This window comes from Chrysoperla carnea, chromosome 3 (assembly GCF_905475395.1).
Source record: "Chrysoperla carnea chromosome 3, inChrCarn1.1, whole genome shotgun sequence".
NCBI classification, from domain to species: domain Eukaryota; kingdom Metazoa; phylum Arthropoda; class Insecta; order Neuroptera; family Chrysopidae; genus Chrysoperla; species Chrysoperla carnea.
In genome coordinates this window covers 84,265,575-84,284,723 of record NC_058339.1, presented here as the reverse complement: position 1 = coordinate 84,284,723, position 19,149 = coordinate 84,265,575, and the positions used below count along the sequence as shown (strand labels likewise).

The window sequence follows — 19,149 nt, the reverse complement described above, 5'->3', positions numbered from 1 at the left end:
GCAAAATGAAATATTTTGAATTTTGATGACGTCATCAAGCTCAAAAATTCGATTTTTTTAAATAACACAGGCAATTATGATCCGATCTTATTGAAATTTTTTTTGAAACCCACTAATTTTGGGTCATTCTTTTCAGCTGTGATGTCAGTTTTTCGCTAGTTATCACTTATGTGCTTAATTCCGAAACCAGACCTCCACATTCTTGAAACCTATTAGTGCTAGGTTAATTAAGACCACAAATTTGAAAAGTATGGCCCAAATTTAGTAGGATTACATACCTTGTTTATCAAAATTGGATAAAATTTCGATGTATTAGAGCAAAATTAAATATTATGAATTTTGATGACGTCATCAAGTTCAAAAATTCGATTTTTTTAAATAACACAGGCAATTTTGATCCGATCTTATTGGAATTTTTTTTGAAACCCACTAATTTTGGGTCATTCTTTTCAGCTGTGATGTCAGTTTTTCGCTAGTTATCACTTATGTGCTTAATTCCGAAACCAGACCTCCACATTCTTGAAACCTATTAGTGCTAGGTTAATTTTGACCAAAAATTTGAAAAGTATGGCCCAAATTTAGTAGGATTACATACCTTGTTTATCAAAATTGGATAAAATTTCGATGTATTAGAGCAAAATTAAATATTTTGAATTTTGATGACGTCATCAAGTTCAAAAATTATATTTTTTTTTAAATAACACAGGCAATTTTGATCCGATCTTATTGGAATTTTTTTTGAAACCCACTAATTTTGGGTCATTCTTTTCAGTTGTGATGTCAGTTTTTCGCTAGTTATCACTTATGTGCTTAATTCCGAAACCAGACCTCCACATTCTTGAAACCTATTAGTGCTAGGTTAATTTAGACCACAAATTTGAAAAGTATGGCCCAAATTTAGTAGGATTACATACCTTGTTTATCAAAATTGGATAAAATTTCGATGTATTAGAGCAAAATTAAATATTTTGAATTTTGATGACGTCATCAAGTTCAAAAATTCGATTTTTTTAAATAACACAGGCAATTTTGATCCGATTTTATTGGAATTTTTTTTGAAACCCACTAATTTTGGGTCATTCTTTTCAGCTGTGATGTCAGTTTTTCGCTAGTTATCACTTATGTGCTTAATTCCGAAACCAGACCTCCACATTCTTGAAACCTATTAGTGCTAGGTTAATTTAGACCACAAATTTGAAAAGTATGGCCCAAATTTAGTAGGATAACATACTTTGTTGATCAAAATTGGATAAAATTTCGATGTAATAGAGCAAAATTAAATATTTTGAATTTTGATGACGTCATCAAGTTCAAAAATTCGATTTTTTAAATAACACAGGCAATTTTGATCCGATTTTATTGGAATTTTTTTTGAAACCCACTAATTTTGGGTCATTCTTTTCAGCTGTAATGTCAGTTTTTCGCTAGTTATCACTTATGTGCTTAATTCCGAAACCAGACCTCCACATTCTTGAAACCTATTAGTGCTAGGTTAATTTTGACAAAAAATTAGAAAAGTATGGCCCAAATTTGGTAGGATTACATACTTTCACTTCATACATTTAAATTTTTTTTTAAACATATATCAGTATCTGATTTGCGTTAGCAGAAATATCTCATTCAAGGGTGCTTAAGGATTTTTGGAACATACTGTATTTTCCAGGAATGGTATATACGTGAAATCCGACCCTGACTTCACAAAACAAACTATAATATAAAGTAACAATTAAGTGCACCCACTCTCATAATGCTGAAAATTGCAACAACAAGTAAATGATGACGAGATGGTTTAGTTTCTGCTTTTATACAATTTGAGAAAGTTTTGAAAAGTTTATATAAAAATGGACCGATCAAAGTAAGATTCTAAATATATTTAAATCTTTGTAAATTGTTTTATTATTTCTCGCTTTGCTTTCAGGCTTCCTGAATATGTTTTACAAGGTTTACCAAAACTTGATACGTTTACAATTGTTAGTAAACGTTTCACACTTTCCTTCTTAATGAATATTGGATTTGCAATAATGTTTACTGGAGTTATGTTGACTAATTTTAATAGATGTTTGTTGCCATCGCATGAAGTAAGATATTAAGTTTGGTGGAAAAATTTACCCATGGAAATCAGGAAGTACCATCGCAAAGGCAATTTTAGACTTGTGGTGGAAATTATTTGTACCTTATTTTCAGTTTTGATGATGAATTTTGTTATAACTTCATGAATGTAGACGAAAAATAAGAATAAAATTGTTCGATATATGAGTTGGTTTACGAAAAAACGAAAGCTAAAAAATTAAACAAAATTTTCAATTTTCGATATTTTGAAAATTACTCCAGATATACATCCTTAATTAGTGGGAACCACGGGATTTTTTTTGTTTTGAATAATTTATTAAGGCTTTAAATTTTATATAAATAGTTTTTTTTTTAATTTCCACCGCCAAATCTATGAATATATATCATCTATCTACCGTTTTCCCATAAGACCAATGTTTAATATGCCTAGTTTTGAGGTCATTTATTTATTAGAATAATCGAGAACCTCGTCAAAAAAAAAAATCAACCCTTTTATCCAAAATTGCCCTGGCGCTTGTATATCCTGATAAAGGTCGTAGCTCCCGATTTCAATGTGGTGTTTTCAAATCGCATTATTATTAGCCACGTTTTATCACACGATTTTTGAATTTGAAAGGCTTTAACTTGGACACGTTTGTTTTTTTTTTTATTGTGAAAACTTTTAATCAGAAAGATAAAAATACCATTAGACTATATTTTTTCTAATTCCACTTACTTACTGGCACAATAAATATGTACTTATATAACACGCTTACGAAAGAAATGTATTTGAATTTTTACAGAATAATGTGGGTCCATTTTTACATGTATCTAGTTTCTTAGTAGGGTTCGTAATATCCCAAATTCCAGCTGCTTGCATAAGTTTAAAAGTTTCTCCATTAATTTGGTTTGGTCGAAGTATTTTAGCGCATTCAATTTTAATATTTTTATTTCCAATATTTGGAGGTGTTGGTTATGGATTTTTCGTTATAATGAAATTTATTGAGGGTATAGTATCAGTAAGTGAAGTTTCAAAAACGAACAAATTATATGTGTCGATATTGTACCGAAATTTCAATTCCATTGTTTTCAGGGCGTAACATTTATTGTATTCCATGCAGCTTGGAAAAATTGGACGCCTGCCGCTAATAGATCTACATTAATAACATTCGCATTATCTGGACGTTATTTTGGTGATTTATTCGGGGAATTAATGGCAAAATATTGTCCAGGATTACCAGTTTGGGTAGTCCTGTCTGGTGTAATCGGTAGTTGCGGAATAATATGGTGGTTTGTATGGGAGAGTATGGTTTATGAAACACCAAATAAACATCGGACGATAAGTGAAAAAGAATATAATAAGATACATCCAACTATTCGAGAAGAAATACGACCAACTGAAGATTTGTCATGTACACAAATAATTTTTTCCGTCCCTTGCCTTGTGTTGGTTATTGTAAATGTATTTCGAGCATGGAATAAAAATCTCTATGCAGATATAGTAAGTTTTCTTTATCGATGGTAATTTTCACTAAAGGATCAGTGAGCACGGTTGAATCCAAAATTTTTGAAGCATGAATTTTCCAGAAATATAATTGGAACAAATACTTGGATAACGTTCTAAAGTATTCCAAATAGAACTCATAAAAATAAGTTGTTTAGCACTTCTTAGAAAAATGCACATTTGGATTTGAATGGATAGGCTAATTGGGCTTAGAACTAGGTAATTTCATTTTTTGTTAGATATAAACCTCATGTCTTCAGAAAATTCATTTTTTAAGCGAAAAATTATCTTGGAGAGAATAGAATGTAAAGTAGGTACTTGAAAATGATGGTATATAATCCGTGTTTCGATGTTGCGTTAATTTCCATTATACGCAGTTACAAAATAGTAATAATTAATTTTTTTGTTTAAGGGAGAGGATATGCTCTTCATTCGTGTTATAAAACTAATCGCATTCCCGCTTTCTGGATATTTGGCTGATGTTTTGGTACGAAAAACCTCATTAACAATAAGTCATGTACGAAAATTATTTATAACTGGCGTCTTTTTGTTTGAATTTATTTATTTCTTATTACTGACATTTGAAGATTTTATGAAGATGGGAAATTGGTTATATTGGTTTATTATTTTCATGGAAATATTATATAACGCATCGGTTGGTGCAACAATTGTAAACGCTGTGGACATTGCACCAAGTCATGCTGGTGTTACTGTTGCGATTATGAATATTTTTTCGGAGGTTTTTTACAGAATATCATTAAATGCGGAAGTGTATTTGCGTCAAATAAATGTAAGTATAAATACAACAAAATAGATTTATGCTGAATGCTTGCACCGGCAAAATCCATAGTTCCCGGAAGGATTTGATAATTGATTCGTTCGATCTTGCCTGTGGTAAATTTCCAGTCTAAACAAATTTTGCTTAAGGTATTTCCTTCAGTCTTGAAACATTTTAATTCTATATTTAAATGAGTGCTTGGCATTTTAATATTTTAACCTGACTTTAATAATTTTTAGTGGCATGTTACGGTCCATTTTATTGCAATAATTGGACATTTTCTTGCTGGAGTAGTTTATGGAGTTTTTGGAACAGCAAATCCTATCACTGTGAAATCATAATATGTATTCTAATATTTAGTGTGATCAAATAAAAAAAAAATGGCGTCAATTTTTAGATAATTCTGAGTTCGGAGAAAAAAATTGAATTTAGTAGATCATTATGATACAAATTGAGGAAACTAAAATCTAACATTTTTTGATGGTCGGAAGGGGTCCAAAAAAAAAGGTAAAGTGGCCTAATCCGGTCTTTCACGTCAGACACCGTCGGATTGAGTTAAAAATAAAAAAGTGTTTAATAAGCTTAGGCGCCGTAAAAAGGCGAAAAGAATGAGCTGCGAATGAACCCGATTGGTCCATCGATGTCCCCACAAATTGCAAAAAACCATCGATTTTGCTCGAAATTTCAAAACTTCATAGCTCTTGTTGTTTTAAAGATTCAAAGCTGAGATTTAAATGGATTGTAGTTTTTGTACCCATGAAGTATCACACACAATTTCAGCAAGATCGAATGTATACTTTTTGCAAACCGCAGTTGAATGCAAAAAACAGGACTTTTGTAAAATGGCCCTAAAAAAGTTGTGGTGCGGTAACGCGCTATTTTTTTTACGCGAGCATATGCTTCAATAGTTAAAGTAATACCTACTAAAGTGCCAACCTCTCATCTTTAGTAAAAGTTACTAAAATATTAATTTTAAATTACTATTATTTTAAATTATAACATTAAAAATAGGATGGAAGTAATGGGAGCAATTATTAAGAGACAGAAGTTATGTGACTTATAGTCTTAATAATTGCTCCCATTACTCCCATCCTATTTTTAATGTTATAATTTAAAATAATAGTAATTTAAAATTAATATTTTAGTAACTTTTACTAAAGATGAGAGTTTGGCACTTTAGTAGGTATTACTTTAACTATTGAAGCATATGCTCGCGTAAAAAAAATAGCGCGTTACCGCACCACAACTTTTTTAGGGCCATTTTACAAAAGCCCTGTTTTTTGCATTCAGCTGCGGTTTGCAAAAAGTATACATTCGATCTTGCTGAAATTGTGTGTGATACTTCATGGGTACAAAAGCTACAATCCATTTAAATCTCAGCTTTGAATCTTTAAAACAACAAGAGCTATGAAGTTTTGAAATTTCGAGCAAAATCGATGGTTTTTTGCAATTTGTGGGGACATCGATGGACCAATCGGGTTCATTCGCAGCTCATTCTTTTCGCCTTTTTACGGCGCCTAAGCTCATTAAACACTTTTTTATTTTTAACTCAATCCGACGGTGTCTGACGCGAAAGACCGGATTAGGCCACTTTACCATTTTTTTTGGACCCCTTCCGACCATCAAAAAATGTTAGATTTTAGTTTCCTCAATTTGTATCATAATGATCTACTTAATTCAATTTTTTTCTCCGAACTCAGAATTAAATTATTCAAAAAGTTAATTTGATCACACTAATTATTTATAATATGAGAATAGGCTGTTATTTTTGGCATATTTTACAAAATAAATGTGTTTTAATTAAAAATTTGATATTCACTTAAGTCCTTATTTGCCATTTTAGCCGTATAAATGATTTTTTACTGCTATTTAGGTAAACGAAAAATATTAGTATTGGTTTTTCAAGGTTATTATATATAACAGTCATAAATTATTCTAATTCTCCGAAATTATTGCGTAGAAGATGAAATTAATTCATAGATTGTTGTTTGTATCAACTGGAAACGAATTTCTAAGTACCCATCTATTCAATTAAAATTACATCAATTTCGCAATTAAATTAAACATCATAATTCAGTCTAAGTTACAGGGCAGGGTAAAATTGAAAATGTTTTATCTACAAATATTTCATCTATTAAATGAGCACAGTTTTAACATGATAACAAATTGTCGTGTTAATTTGGTACGCAACAATAAAATTGATAACGTTCACCATTAAATAAAATAAATTTTTTCGGCAATATATTTTCTGAACATAAAAATGCGAGAAAGACGACTCTGAAATTTTTATTTTTAAGGGGAAGATTTAGTACCTGGAATCATAATCTACTTTCATGTGTTTTTAAAGTCAAGTTTGTTTTACAGGCATCATCTGAGCGTCTAGCAGAAGCTTTAACCGGTATTTTTATCGATCCAGGATGTATAAGACTTCTATTTCCCCACTTTTACTACTCCATCATAAATAATTTAACAAGGAAGATTATAATAGTTAAGCGTGTTTCTATTATGTATCTGCAGTTCAGCACCAGTGTTGCCACCTTTCAATTCTCAAGCCCACTAAACAGACGATAGACGACCACCAGAAAACCACTAGACATTACCAGAATATTTTTGTTTTTTTATCACAAAACTTTCAATAATTAGCATAAATGAAATTAAAATATTAAATTATTTGTCCATTAAAAAGTTTTTAGTAAGAGTAAACCCACTGAGTTGGCATCACTATTCAGCACATATCTTGACGGTGCATGTTTCTATACCATCTCCACATTTCACGATATGTTTAAAACTGAAATATGACCACCAATAAGGAATGGCTTAGGTAGAATGTGATTTAGATAATAAAAAAAGGATTTTGCAAAAAATAGAATCAACAAAAAAGTAAAAAACAATTTTTAAATACCGACTCCAAACAATAAATTCTCTGTGAGCGATTACCCTTTGAAGTGAATACTAATGAATCGATTTGAAGCTAAGCGTAAGGCTAGGTTAGGCTAGGTTATATTGGCTTTCCACGAAGGACACACTTAGGCTATAGAGCCCATTGTGATACCATTTATGTGTTTTACCACCTTTCCGCTGATACTTTCATTTATTAGATCCTCATTTTCAGAGGCTGAGTGCACCTCCTTCATGCATATACCATGCATTACACCAGCCCATCACAACTATTAATTAAATTAATTTTGATGCGCCGGTGGGAATCGAACCCGCTACAATAAGCATACCGCGAACGAAATTGGTTACTCCTTAACCAACTGAGCTAATAGGGCGACAAACGTAAGGCTAACATCGACTTCAAAACGCAATTGCTCACAAGGAAATTATTGATTTCAATCAGTACTTTATTATTTATTAATTTTTTTTGAATTCTGATTTTTACAAAAAAGTTTGTTTTATACTTTTAAGTTTAGATGTACTTTCGTTAGTTTTATATAAGTCGTACTCAGTATATTAAAAATCCTGGTAATAGAATAGATAGGGGAAAGAAGTAGAGTGTATGGTAGAAAAGTTTCTAATTACTAAAAGTTAGCAATATTTGTCGAGAAATTAGAGAATAAAGCAAAGAATATTGTACTCTTGGTGCCACATCTTACCCTACTACGTAACTAATACTGGACACCCACTTTTTTAATACTTAAAAAACGTAACAATAAATAAAATAATCAAATAAACGATTCGCTGTTCGTAATAGGTACCTAATTGAATAATTTACATTCTTATGTGTGTAACATTTCCAGCCACAAAGCTTCGAAAAAAATGGATCAAGTCAAGTAAGTTTATAATAAAAAAAAAACGTTAATAAAAAAATTTCAAAATATATTCATTATGTTCTGTTTTATTTTCAGGTTTCTGGAATATGTTTATGGAGGATTTCCAAAACTTGATAGACTTACAATTATTAACAAACGTTTTACACTGTCCTTTTTAATGTTTATTGGATTTACAATAATGTTTTCTGGAATTATGTTGACTCATTCAAACAGATGTTTGAGGTCATCGCATGGAGTAAGATATTCATATGATACAATTTTGTTCATGTATAAATTTTTTATAAATTTATGTCAAAATTTTTCCAAGTATTGTTTAATGTTTTTAATTTTTGCAGGAGGTTGACGATCCGTTTGTACATGTATCAAGTTTTTTAATAGGATACATAATAATCCAAGTTCCAGCTGCTTGGATAAGTTTGAAATTTTCACCACTAAAATGGTTTGGTCGAAGTATTTTTGCCCACGCAATTCTATTATTTGCAGTAGCGTTAACTGGAAATCTTGGCTATGGATTTTTGGTAGTATTGAAATTTTTTGAAGGTGCTTTAGCAGTAAGTGCAATATTCTGCATGTAAAAATCGCAATTATTTTAAAAAGAAATTTTGTTGATAATTACCAGGGAATAGTATTTATAGTATGTCATGCCGCTTGGAAAAATTGGACACCCGCTGCAGAACGTTCTACATTACTCACATTTGCTTTGGCTGGGGGTTATCTTGGTGATTTATTTGGTTCATCAATGTCAATCTTTTGTTCATCATTACCATTTTGGATGGTAGTATGTTGTATGGTGGGGAGTTTTGGTGTGATATGGTGGTTAGTTTGGGAGCGTACAGTATACGAAACACCTAATAAACATCCCACCATAAGTGATGAAGAACTTAATCGGATCAATCCAATTATTCAAGAAGAAATACGACCAACTGAGGGTGTATCATGCAAACAAATAATTTTGTCAACACCGTTTATAGTGTTGGTAGCTCTTAACATTGTTAGATCTTTTAATGCAAGATCTTTAGGTTATCGCGTAAGTAATATTTTTTGCAAATATTTAGAGGTACCAAATCAAAATTTGAATATATTTTTTTGATAATAATTCAAATATATAATTGCTGAAAGAAAACTGTTTTACCGTGAATATTTGCGAAATTGAGGCAAAATTATTAGATTTTCGATTAATTTATTCATTTATTTATTCATCTTAATCGATAAATGTAATTAGTTTTACATTTTTTATAATTTTGGTTGCTTTTTTAATAATTTCAAAATGCATAGATAAGAAAGTTTGAAATGAATTGGCGATTCGATTATCCTAAGAGTAAAAGGCTGAATATATGCCCCACTACTTAACCGAAAAAGTTTAGTGTTTAAATTTTCTGTAAACGTGCAAATAAGAAGATAAATTTTCTAGTACAAAAACCATTAGCTCCATATGGAAAATTTTTTTATTAGCAGGTTTACGAAAAAACATTTTTCTATATAAAAATTTCGGCTTTCAACATTCAATTATTCACTTTTGACATCAAGTGTAGGTACAGGGTGCACAAATTGAAAAAGTGAGATAGGAATGTTTTGACCTCTTCAATTTTAAATTAAATTCAGCAAATCCTACTTACAAAACACGTTATCTATCTAAATAGATTGATTTATTTATAGACAAATATTGATTTTATTGTTTTAGGCAGAAGATATGCTCATTATTAGTTTTATAAGATTAACTTCATTTCCATTATCTGGATATTTGGCTGATGTTTTGGTACGAAAAACATCATTAACAATAACTAATGTTCGAAAATTATTCGTTATTGGTGTTACTGTGTTGGAGGCTTTTTATTTTTTTATGTTGATGAATCATATCCATTTTAACAAGGGAAGATTTTTATATTTGGTTTCATTTTTAATGCATATATTGTATCATGTCGCCTATAGTGCAGTCAGCGTAAATGCTGTAGATATAGCACCAAGTCATGCTGGTGTTACAGTTGCCATAACGAATATTATTTCACATATTATTTTCTCACTTGGGTTCAAAGTTGAAATTTTTTTGCAACAAAGAGATGTAAGTGTAAACAATATTTTATTTTGATATTTCCAAGAAAGCACAAAAGCAAGCTTTTCACCGTGCAACGTAAAATCACAGGGCAATTCTCGACGTTACTGTGTTGAAAACGTGAAAGTATGATAATTCTACTGATGGAAAGAAGAAAACAAAAACTGCCAAACATGCTTAAGGTGGAGTGAGACTGAATTTGGGATAAATAATGCATATGAGAGAGGTAGTTTGTTGGCAGAGTGTTCCGATATGTTCCGTTCTTTGTTAGAGCGTTCACGTGCTTTGAACGTTAATTAACCTGCGTGCTCCGTTAATACTAAAGCACGCTGCTAATTAACAGTCTCTCTCATATTCATTCTTTCCCAACTTTGGTCTCACTCTCTCTCAAGGAATATTTTTTAACGCACATGGCTACTTTTTCCACCACCTAAATGTTTCACTAGTTCTTAGAATATAAATTATTTAGATAATTTTCAAAAGTTCTGTTCTTTATAAAATGATTGAGTAGCCAAAATGTACACTGGCCCTAAGCCGATACGGCTCTGAGATCCATTGCCATTTTGGTCAATTTGAAATTTACAATTGAAAATGAAAACTAGATATTTTAATGTTTAATTTATTTATTTTTTTCTTTTAGTGGACTGGTGTGGTAGATTTCATTTCAATGGTTGTACATTTAATTGTTGGAGTACTATTTGGAATTTATGGAACAGCAAATCCTATCACCGTGAAAGGATAATATCACTTATTATTTATAAATTGATTTTCTAGGCTGCAACATTAATTAATTATTTTTAAGTTATTTTTACAAAATAATTTATTGGTTCTCAATAATGCCGTGATTATTTCGTCTTCCCTGTGGTAATTGCCCAGTACAATCATAATTAAGGTACCCTATCCGCTTCAGATTTCCTTATCGCTCGAAATCTTTTAGTTATCGATTTAAATGAGTGTGTTTGGTTTTTTAAAAATTTTGACTTTTGTGATTGTTAGTAGTATGCTACGGGTCCATTTTATTGCAATAGTTGGATAGCAAATCCATCCTAACACTCTGAAATAATACTATGTACCTATCCTAATAGTATTTATGACAATAGATTGTTATTTTAAAAGTTAGTATTTTTGGTATATTTTACAAAATAAATGCGTTTTAATTAAAAATTTGATATTAATTTTCCACTTATAGTCTTTACCTTTTTCATACTTTTTTTAGAGAAGTGAAATATTATCGGTATTGCATTTTTAAGCCTATTGATTTAAGAAACAAAAATTTTTTGTAATTCTCCGAAATTATTACATACAAGATGAAATTAATTCGTAGATTGTAGTTTGTATCAACTGGAGACGAATTTCAAAGTATGTATGTATTTAATGAAAATTATAAAGCAGTCATTTATCATCAATTTCACGATTAAATTAACCGTCTTAATTAATAAAACAGGGCAGGGTAAAGGTAAATGTTACAGGACAGTGTAGATTAGAAAATGTTTTACAAATCTTTAAATATTTGATCTTTTAAATAAAAACAGTTTTAACACATTCTGCAAAAAAGAAGGAAAAGTTTCTCAACCGTTGTAGTCTTGCCGTCCTGTCTCATCCCTTAGTATGCAAAAACCAAGAGTGTTTTCTGACTAAAATACTAAGTCAGAAAACACTCATCACTAAATAAAATTAAGTTTATAGAACATATTTTCTCAGCATGGGAATTATAAACTGTAGGGGAAGATGTGGTACTTAGATTCGGAATTTACATTCATGTATTTTTTAATCAAGTTTCTCTTAAAGACATCATTTTCTCTGAGCACTTAGTAACAGCTTCAACTGATTTTTATTAAGTGGAATAAATCTTCTTCTTTCCCACTTTTTTTTCAATATTTACCTTATCAACATTTAAGTTATAGTTATTGAAATAAATACCACGATACTCGAAATAAAATTGTATATTAAGAAATTCTATTTAAAAAATACAATTAAAAAACATACAACGGACTTACATGTCGCTAAATATCGATATTTCGATTGCAACGCAATCATCGTCAGTAGCAATCGAAATATCGATATTTAGCGACATGTAAGTCCGTTGTATGTTTTTTAATTGTATTTTTTAAATAGAATTTCTTTATATACTTTTTTATTTCGAGTATCGTGGTATTTATTTCAATAACTATGTCTCACCTCGAAGTCAAAAAGAATTCATTCTTATTTAAGTTATGTTTAAAACTGAAATATAACAACGCAAAATACCCACAAATAAGTAATGGCCTAGATGGAATGTGATTTGGACTACAATAAAAATTTTTACAGAAAATGGAACCAGCGAAAGTGTAAAAACCAATTAATAAATTCTTGGCGAGAAATAAAGTACCGGTTACAATTAATAAATTCTTGGCGTGAAATAAAGCTTTGAAGTCGACGTCAATGAATCGCTTTTCATCTTTGGGTATGGCTAGCGTTGATTTCAAAATGTAATTGCTCACAGAGAAATTAATTACTTATGGTGGTCGTTCTATTTTTCAAAAAAGTTTAATTTAAACTTATTTGTGAGTTGAAGTCTATCTTTGCACGTTAACAAAGTTTCAACAGAATCGGAGTATCTAAGAAAAAAAAAAAGGATGGAGTGGGAGCGGAGGAAAAACTTGAAAGTTTCGTAATATATCAAAGTGATCACGCTACGAATTTTAACCCCTTCTGTTTTTCGTTTTGGAGCGGTGCGCATAAAATAGTGTCACTTTAAAAATATGCAGGTTGACTTAAGAACCTCTTCCTTTTTCGTTAATTAAAATTATTATGTGTGTTTGCTTGAAAACTTCTTCCTTTTTCGTTAGTTAAAAAACAATTATCAACTTGCATTGTAGAATAAATAAATAAAAGCAAAATTTTATACTTAAAACCATTAAAAAATGTGACTTCTACTTAAATTAGAAAGTATCTATATGGGTAATCAATTTTTACGTTTTATGAGCCTTCTAGTAACTTAACTTAGCCTTCATGTGGTTGCTATCTCATAGACAGCAAAAACAGAGAAATCAGAGAATTAATCAAAGATTAATGTACTCTTGGTGCTCCATCTTACCCTACAACGTAACTAATACTACACCCACTTTTAAAATGCTTTAAAAACGTAACAATAAATAAAATAATAAAATAAACGACTCGTTATTAAGAATAGGTAATTTAATAATTTACATTCATATGTTCGTACCATTTTGCAACAAAACTTTGAAAAAAAATGGAATCAGTAAAGTAAGTTTATAATAAATAATAAAATTTCAATATTGTTTTATGCTCTTTTGTTTTGTTTTCAGGTTTCTGGAATGTTTTGGAAGAGTTCCAAAACTTGATAGGCTTACAATTATTAACAAACGCTTCACACTCTCCTTTTTAATGTTTATTGGATTTACAATAATGTCTTCTGGAGTTATGTTGACTCATTCAAACAGATGTTTGAGCTCATCGCATGGAGTAAGCTATTCAAATTTTAAATTCATTTCGTGAAACTGAAAAAAGGAATAGATTCAATCACAATAAAGTTTATAAATACATCATAAAATAATTTTCAGATCACACGTATTACTGACTTGTAGGTCATTGGAGTGATTGCTTTGGAACTTTGTGAGCTTGAACTTAACTTATTTTCTCAAATGGGTTAAGAATTATAGATTATCTTTTCATAATTTTTATACATCAAATTTTTGCGAGCAAAGATTATTGCATATTTTGAATTTTTGCAGGAGCTTGACGATCCATTCGTACACCTCTCAAGTTTTTTTATAGGCTACATAACAATCCAAGTTCCAGCTGCTTGTATTAGTTTAAAATTTCCACCCATAATTTGGTTTGGTCGAACAATTTTTGTCCACGCAATTCTATTATTTGCAGTAGCGTTATTTGGAAGTCTTGGATACGTATTTCTGGTAGTATTGAAATTTCTTGAAGGTGCTTTGGCAGTAAGTGTAATTTTCTGCATCAACCAAATTATTTTGAACTGAAATTTTGTTATTAATTTCCAGGGGATAGTATTTATAGAATGCAATGCCGCTTGGAAAAATTGGACACCTGCTGCTGAACGGTCTACATTACTCTCATTCGCTTTGGCTGGAGGGTATCTAGGAGATTTATTTGGGATAATATTGTCTAAATTTTGTTCATCATTACCATTATGGATGTTTGTATGTTGCATGATTGGGAGTTTTGGTGTAATATGGTGGTTAGTTTGGGAGCGTACTGCATATGAAACACCAAATAAACACCCGACCATAAGTAATGAAGAATATAATCAGATCCATCCAATCATTCAAGATGAAATACGACCAACTGAGAGTGTATCATGCAAACAAATTATTTTGTCAACCCCGTTTCTAGTGTTGGTAGTTCTTAATATTGTGAGATCTTGGAATGCAAGGTTTTTAAGTTATCATGTGAGTAATATTTTTCAAAAGTATACTTAGAATTACCAAATCCTTTCAACTATCGCAATAGTTTCGGAATTCGAATATATCTGAGGATATATATTCAAACTATCGGCCCCGACGGACGTTGTCCCGTAAAAACGTAACTCCAATTCATGAATACCTATACTACGTTTAGCCTGTCCGCTAAACCCATCCCGCTAAACCCCAATTTAACTCCTATTTATTGGAGTGGCCTGACCTTCCGCCTTTTGCCTGACCTTTGATAGTAGAGCTCGCTGCGCTCGCATATGGCTCTAATAAATGCCTATTGACAATACCTGAATACTATTAAAAATACATAGTACACATAGTATACATAATGTGATATGATTTATATGCGCTCCCACCATTTAATGAAATTTCATTTTTTTGGTACGGAGCCCTCAAAAACAGTTGTAGTGGACCGAATGGTAAATCTAAACCATTCTCCAATCCCCTTGAACTCACACAAAAAATTTCATCGAAATCGGTCCAGCCGTCTAGGAGGAGTTCAGTCACATACACACGCACACAAGAAATATATATATTAAGATATGTAAAATATATTTGAATATCTCCAGAAATATATTTTATATATTTGGAGATATTTATTTAGTAAATATGTCGAAGAAAGTCCGAAATTTTTTGTAAAAGGCTGAAAATATGGGTTACTGGTTTACTCTTAGCACGGAACTTAAAAGAAAAGGTTTAGTCTTTACATTTCGAGATAGGGTCAGACACGTAGGGCAACTCCAAACAACAACAAAAAGAGACAATCGTGTCTTTATGTGATGCTGTATACGTACACCATTGATACCTGCTTGTCTGCGTTGTTAGTTGGTGTTTGCCATCGAGTCTGGCCGCATCATTAAATTGATTTATTTAAAAGCAATTATTCATTTTATTTAATTTCATTGATTTAGATAAAGGATGCGATCATTATGTGTTTTATAAGATTCACTTCATTTATATTATCTGGATATTTGGCTGATGTTTTGGTACGAAAAACATCATTAACAATAACAAATGTTCGAAAATTATTCATTATTGGTGTTACTTTATTTGAAGCCGTTTATTTCTTTACATTAATGTATCATAGAAAAAAAGGAAAATTGGTTATACATAGTTTCTTTTTTAATGCAAATATTATATCATATGGCATTTAATGCGGTTAGCGTAAATTCTGTCGATGTAGCACCAAGTCATGCTGGTGTTACAGTTGCGATTATGAATATTATATCTCATGTTATTCTCTCATTTGGATTCAAAATTGAAATGTTTTTTAATAATAGAAATGTAAGTATGAACAATATTTAATTCAGTCTCTATATATTATAAATGTGAAAGTGAGCATGTTTGTTGGTTTGTTTCGCTTTCACGCTAAAACAAGCGAATGGTTTTTAATGAAACTGTACAGCAATATAACTCATACTTCAGAATAACACATAAGATATAATTTATACAGATATATTAATAAAAAAAAAATTAAAAATTAATTCCATTTGACATTACCATAAATTACAGATTTCTAATATTTCTCGGCCATCTTTTCTAATATACTCAATGAATAATTACGACTATATATATACATTTAAAAAAATAGAAAACTATACATATATTTTACCTGTGTAAAACAATGCTAATCATTATTTCGAGTGTTATAGAAAGGGGATAAGCGAGAGTAATCTTTATCAATCTTGACTTTTAAACTCAGCGAAGCGGGTGGGTATCACTCTAGTATATCAATAAAATCCTTAGTTTCTTTCAAGAGTTCTCGGAAATTGTAATTGTTACGTGCGGAACATTTTCAATGCTGCTCGCGGATAGCACAATGTAAGATTGCATACATATATAAACAAATGATATCATTTTTTTTAAATTATAGGCAATCATTATAACATTGATGACACATTGTGTGGAAACTCATATTAATAATAAGCGGAGCAAATTAGCTAAAGTTTGAAAGAATAAAATTGTTTGTACACAACGAAAAGAATATTTAGTTAAATTAATTTATGTTAAGATTTTTGGTTAAATAAGTATATTAAATGTGTTTGATAATTTTTTAAATTACTGTCCTTGATAAAATTAGTAATTATTTGAAATGTTCAATGGTTCAAAGCCAATACTATTCTGGGATACACCGACCTTTTGGTCACTCAGAAATTTACAATTGAAAATGAAGACCTGGAATTTTAATGTTTTAATTTGATTTTTTATATATTTTAGTGGACCGGTGTGGCAGATTTCATTTCAATAGTTGTACATTTAATTGTTGGAGTAATATATGGAATTTATGGAACTGCAGATCCTATCACCGTGAAAGAATAATGATGCTATTTACAAATTGCTTTTCTAGGCTGTTACATTAATTAACAAATTTTAGATTAGTTTGACAAAATACATAATTGGTTCACAGTGATGTCGTGATTATTCCGTCTTACCTGTGGTATATGTCCAGTACAAATAGAATTTGCTATAGTAAATCTAGCTAATTAAGGTACATGAGCTCCAAAACTTTTATTTTAACCTCACTGTTATAAATTTTAGTGGAACGTTACGCTTTATTTTTTAGCACACTTACTTACTGGAGTTGTTTATGGAATTTATGGAACTGCAAATCCTATCACTGTGAAATAATAAAACGAACCATTCAAAAAAATGTACTTTATTATTATGAGAATTAACTGTAATTTTAAGAGCTATTATTTTTGGAATAGTTGTCAAAATAAATGCATTTTACAAAATATTTTTTTTTAGTATTTACTACCCAATGCAATCAATTTACAATCAATTATTGTGTTATGATAGTCTTTTCTATATTCTAAAGTGGCACCTACTAATTTAATGAATTTGATAGGTCTGTGAATTCATAAATCTTTCTATTTTCCCATAGTCACATCTCCCGAACCAGGCCTCAGATCGAAATTTGGTAAAGAGTTTTTTTCTTCGTCTTTATGAGCTTTTGCTAACTTTTACATACCAATTATCAACACGTTTATATACCAATTATAAAATTATTCAGATTTTAATTTTTGTTCAATAAATTTGTATTCGTAAAGTTTGTTTGTCATTCAAAACCACCTTGAACTTTATCCTCACATCGGTGGTCATTAAACACATATCAAAATTTGGAAAATAAGTTGGGAATTCGAATATATCAGGAGATATTTATTCAAATATGTAAAATTTAAAAAAAAAAAAAAGCTCGTTAACGTGGATATATTATTTATTTTTGTTATAATTTGCAAAAAATTTCCCTCATATATAGACAAAGAAGAATCTACTATTTTTTCTACTGAATTTCATTAAAATTATTTTAAAGTCTTAATTTTTGAGTAGAAGGCTGAAAATATGTATTAAAATAAACATCTTAATTCAGTCAATGGTACAGGATAGGGTAAAGTATAAACTTGCTTTACAAATCTACAAATATTTGATTTTTTAATATATGAGTACAGTTTGACATTCTAAGTATGCTTGTTTGTTTGTTTTTTTGTTTCTTTGTTACGATTTCATGCAAAAAACTAATGAATGGATTTGATTGAAATTGAACAATAATATACCTCTTACATCAGAAACACATGAGCTACAATTTAAAAAGATATTTAAAAAAAATTATATTTAATCTGACATTTAAAAATAGTACATGTAAAACAATTAATGGCCATATTTTCTATAATAATAATAATGGGGTTTAATCTTCGTTTCTCTGACATATACGCCTAAAACAGAGACCACCCACATCATTAATTGTTAATCTTTATTTATTTAACTACATACATATTTACAATTACACTTTGATGTGGGTGGATTCGGTTACTGCGTTCTTATCAAAGCGACGACAATGTGATCCATTCTACCGCCCTTATTAATCTTAATTGATCACACTGTCGCTGCCTGGATTCGAACCCGCAACCTAAGTCTAGATAGACGAACGATCAAAGGCTAACGCCTTAGACCGCTCGGTCATTTAGGCTCATATTTTCTATAAAAAATTTCTTTTATTTAAAACAATTAAAAACTGTGCATATATTTTACCTGTGTAAAACAATCCCTACCATTATTTCGAGTGATCTGAAAGGGGGATAGAAGCAAGTGTAGAAGAAACGTCACGCAAGTAATATACCAAAGTGATAAGGTCCCGTTTTCTTGCCGATTCACTCTCTGTATTTCTTTTTGTCAAATGTGTGGTCGTATAAAGAGTCTCACTTCAAAAATATACGGATTGACTTGAGGTTCTCCTACTTTTTCTTCGATTAAAAAACAATAATCAAGTTGCGTATTAAAAAAAAACCAAAATTAAAAGCAAAATTTTATACTTTGAAGCAGTAAAAATGCTTAATAAATGAAGCATGTTATGTCTACTTTACAATTTTATAAATAAATATATATGGATAATCAATCTTTACGTTGTATGTTGCTCTACGCCTCTTAGTAAATAAAATTGTCTTCATGTGATTGTTATCTAGCTCATAGACAGCAATATTTGCCGAGACATGAGATAATAAACCAAAGAATATTGTACTCTTGATGGTACATCTTACCCTACAACGTAAATA

General features: G+C 30.3%; 3 protein-coding genes across 3 annotated transcripts; all 3 read left to right on the top strand.

The window, feature by feature from the left end:
* The first annotated feature begins 1,835 nt into the window (after positions 1-1,835).
* LOC123296306 (vesicular glutamate transporter 3-like) lies at positions 1,836-4,672 on the top strand. Its single transcript, XM_044877767.1, has 6 exons — positions 1,836-1,855; positions 1,919-2,078; positions 2,853-3,068; positions 3,143-3,550; positions 3,966-4,343; positions 4,571-4,672. The coding sequence occupies exons 1-6, from the start codon at positions 1,842-1,844 to the stop codon at positions 4,670-4,672; spliced, it is 1,278 nt and encodes a 425-aa protein (XP_044733702.1). The 5' UTR covers positions 1,836-1,841.
* A 3,341-nt stretch (positions 4,673-8,013) lies between these two features.
* LOC123295426 (vesicular glutamate transporter 1-like) lies at positions 8,014-11,262 on the top strand. The gene is made up of 6 exons (XM_044876772.1): positions 8,014-8,104; positions 8,180-8,339; positions 8,440-8,655; positions 8,724-9,131; positions 9,786-10,163; positions 10,795-11,262. The coding sequence occupies exons 1-6, from the start codon at positions 8,091-8,093 to the stop codon at positions 10,894-10,896; spliced, it is 1,278 nt and encodes a 425-aa protein (XP_044732707.1). The 5' UTR covers positions 8,014-8,090; the 3' UTR covers positions 10,897-11,262.
* Positions 11,263-13,320: 2,058 nt separating this feature from the next.
* Positions 13,321-17,269, top strand: LOC123295705 (probable vesicular glutamate transporter eat-4). The gene is made up of 7 exons (XM_044877132.1): positions 13,321-13,400; positions 13,463-13,619; positions 13,889-14,104; positions 14,168-14,575; positions 15,511-15,883; positions 16,817-17,087; positions 17,163-17,269. The coding sequence occupies exons 1-5, from the start codon at positions 13,387-13,389 to the stop codon at positions 15,751-15,753; spliced, it is 1,038 nt and encodes a 345-aa protein (XP_044733067.1). The 5' UTR covers positions 13,321-13,386; the 3' UTR covers positions 15,754-15,883; positions 16,817-17,087; positions 17,163-17,269.
* Positions 17,270-19,149: the final 1,880 nt, after the last annotated feature.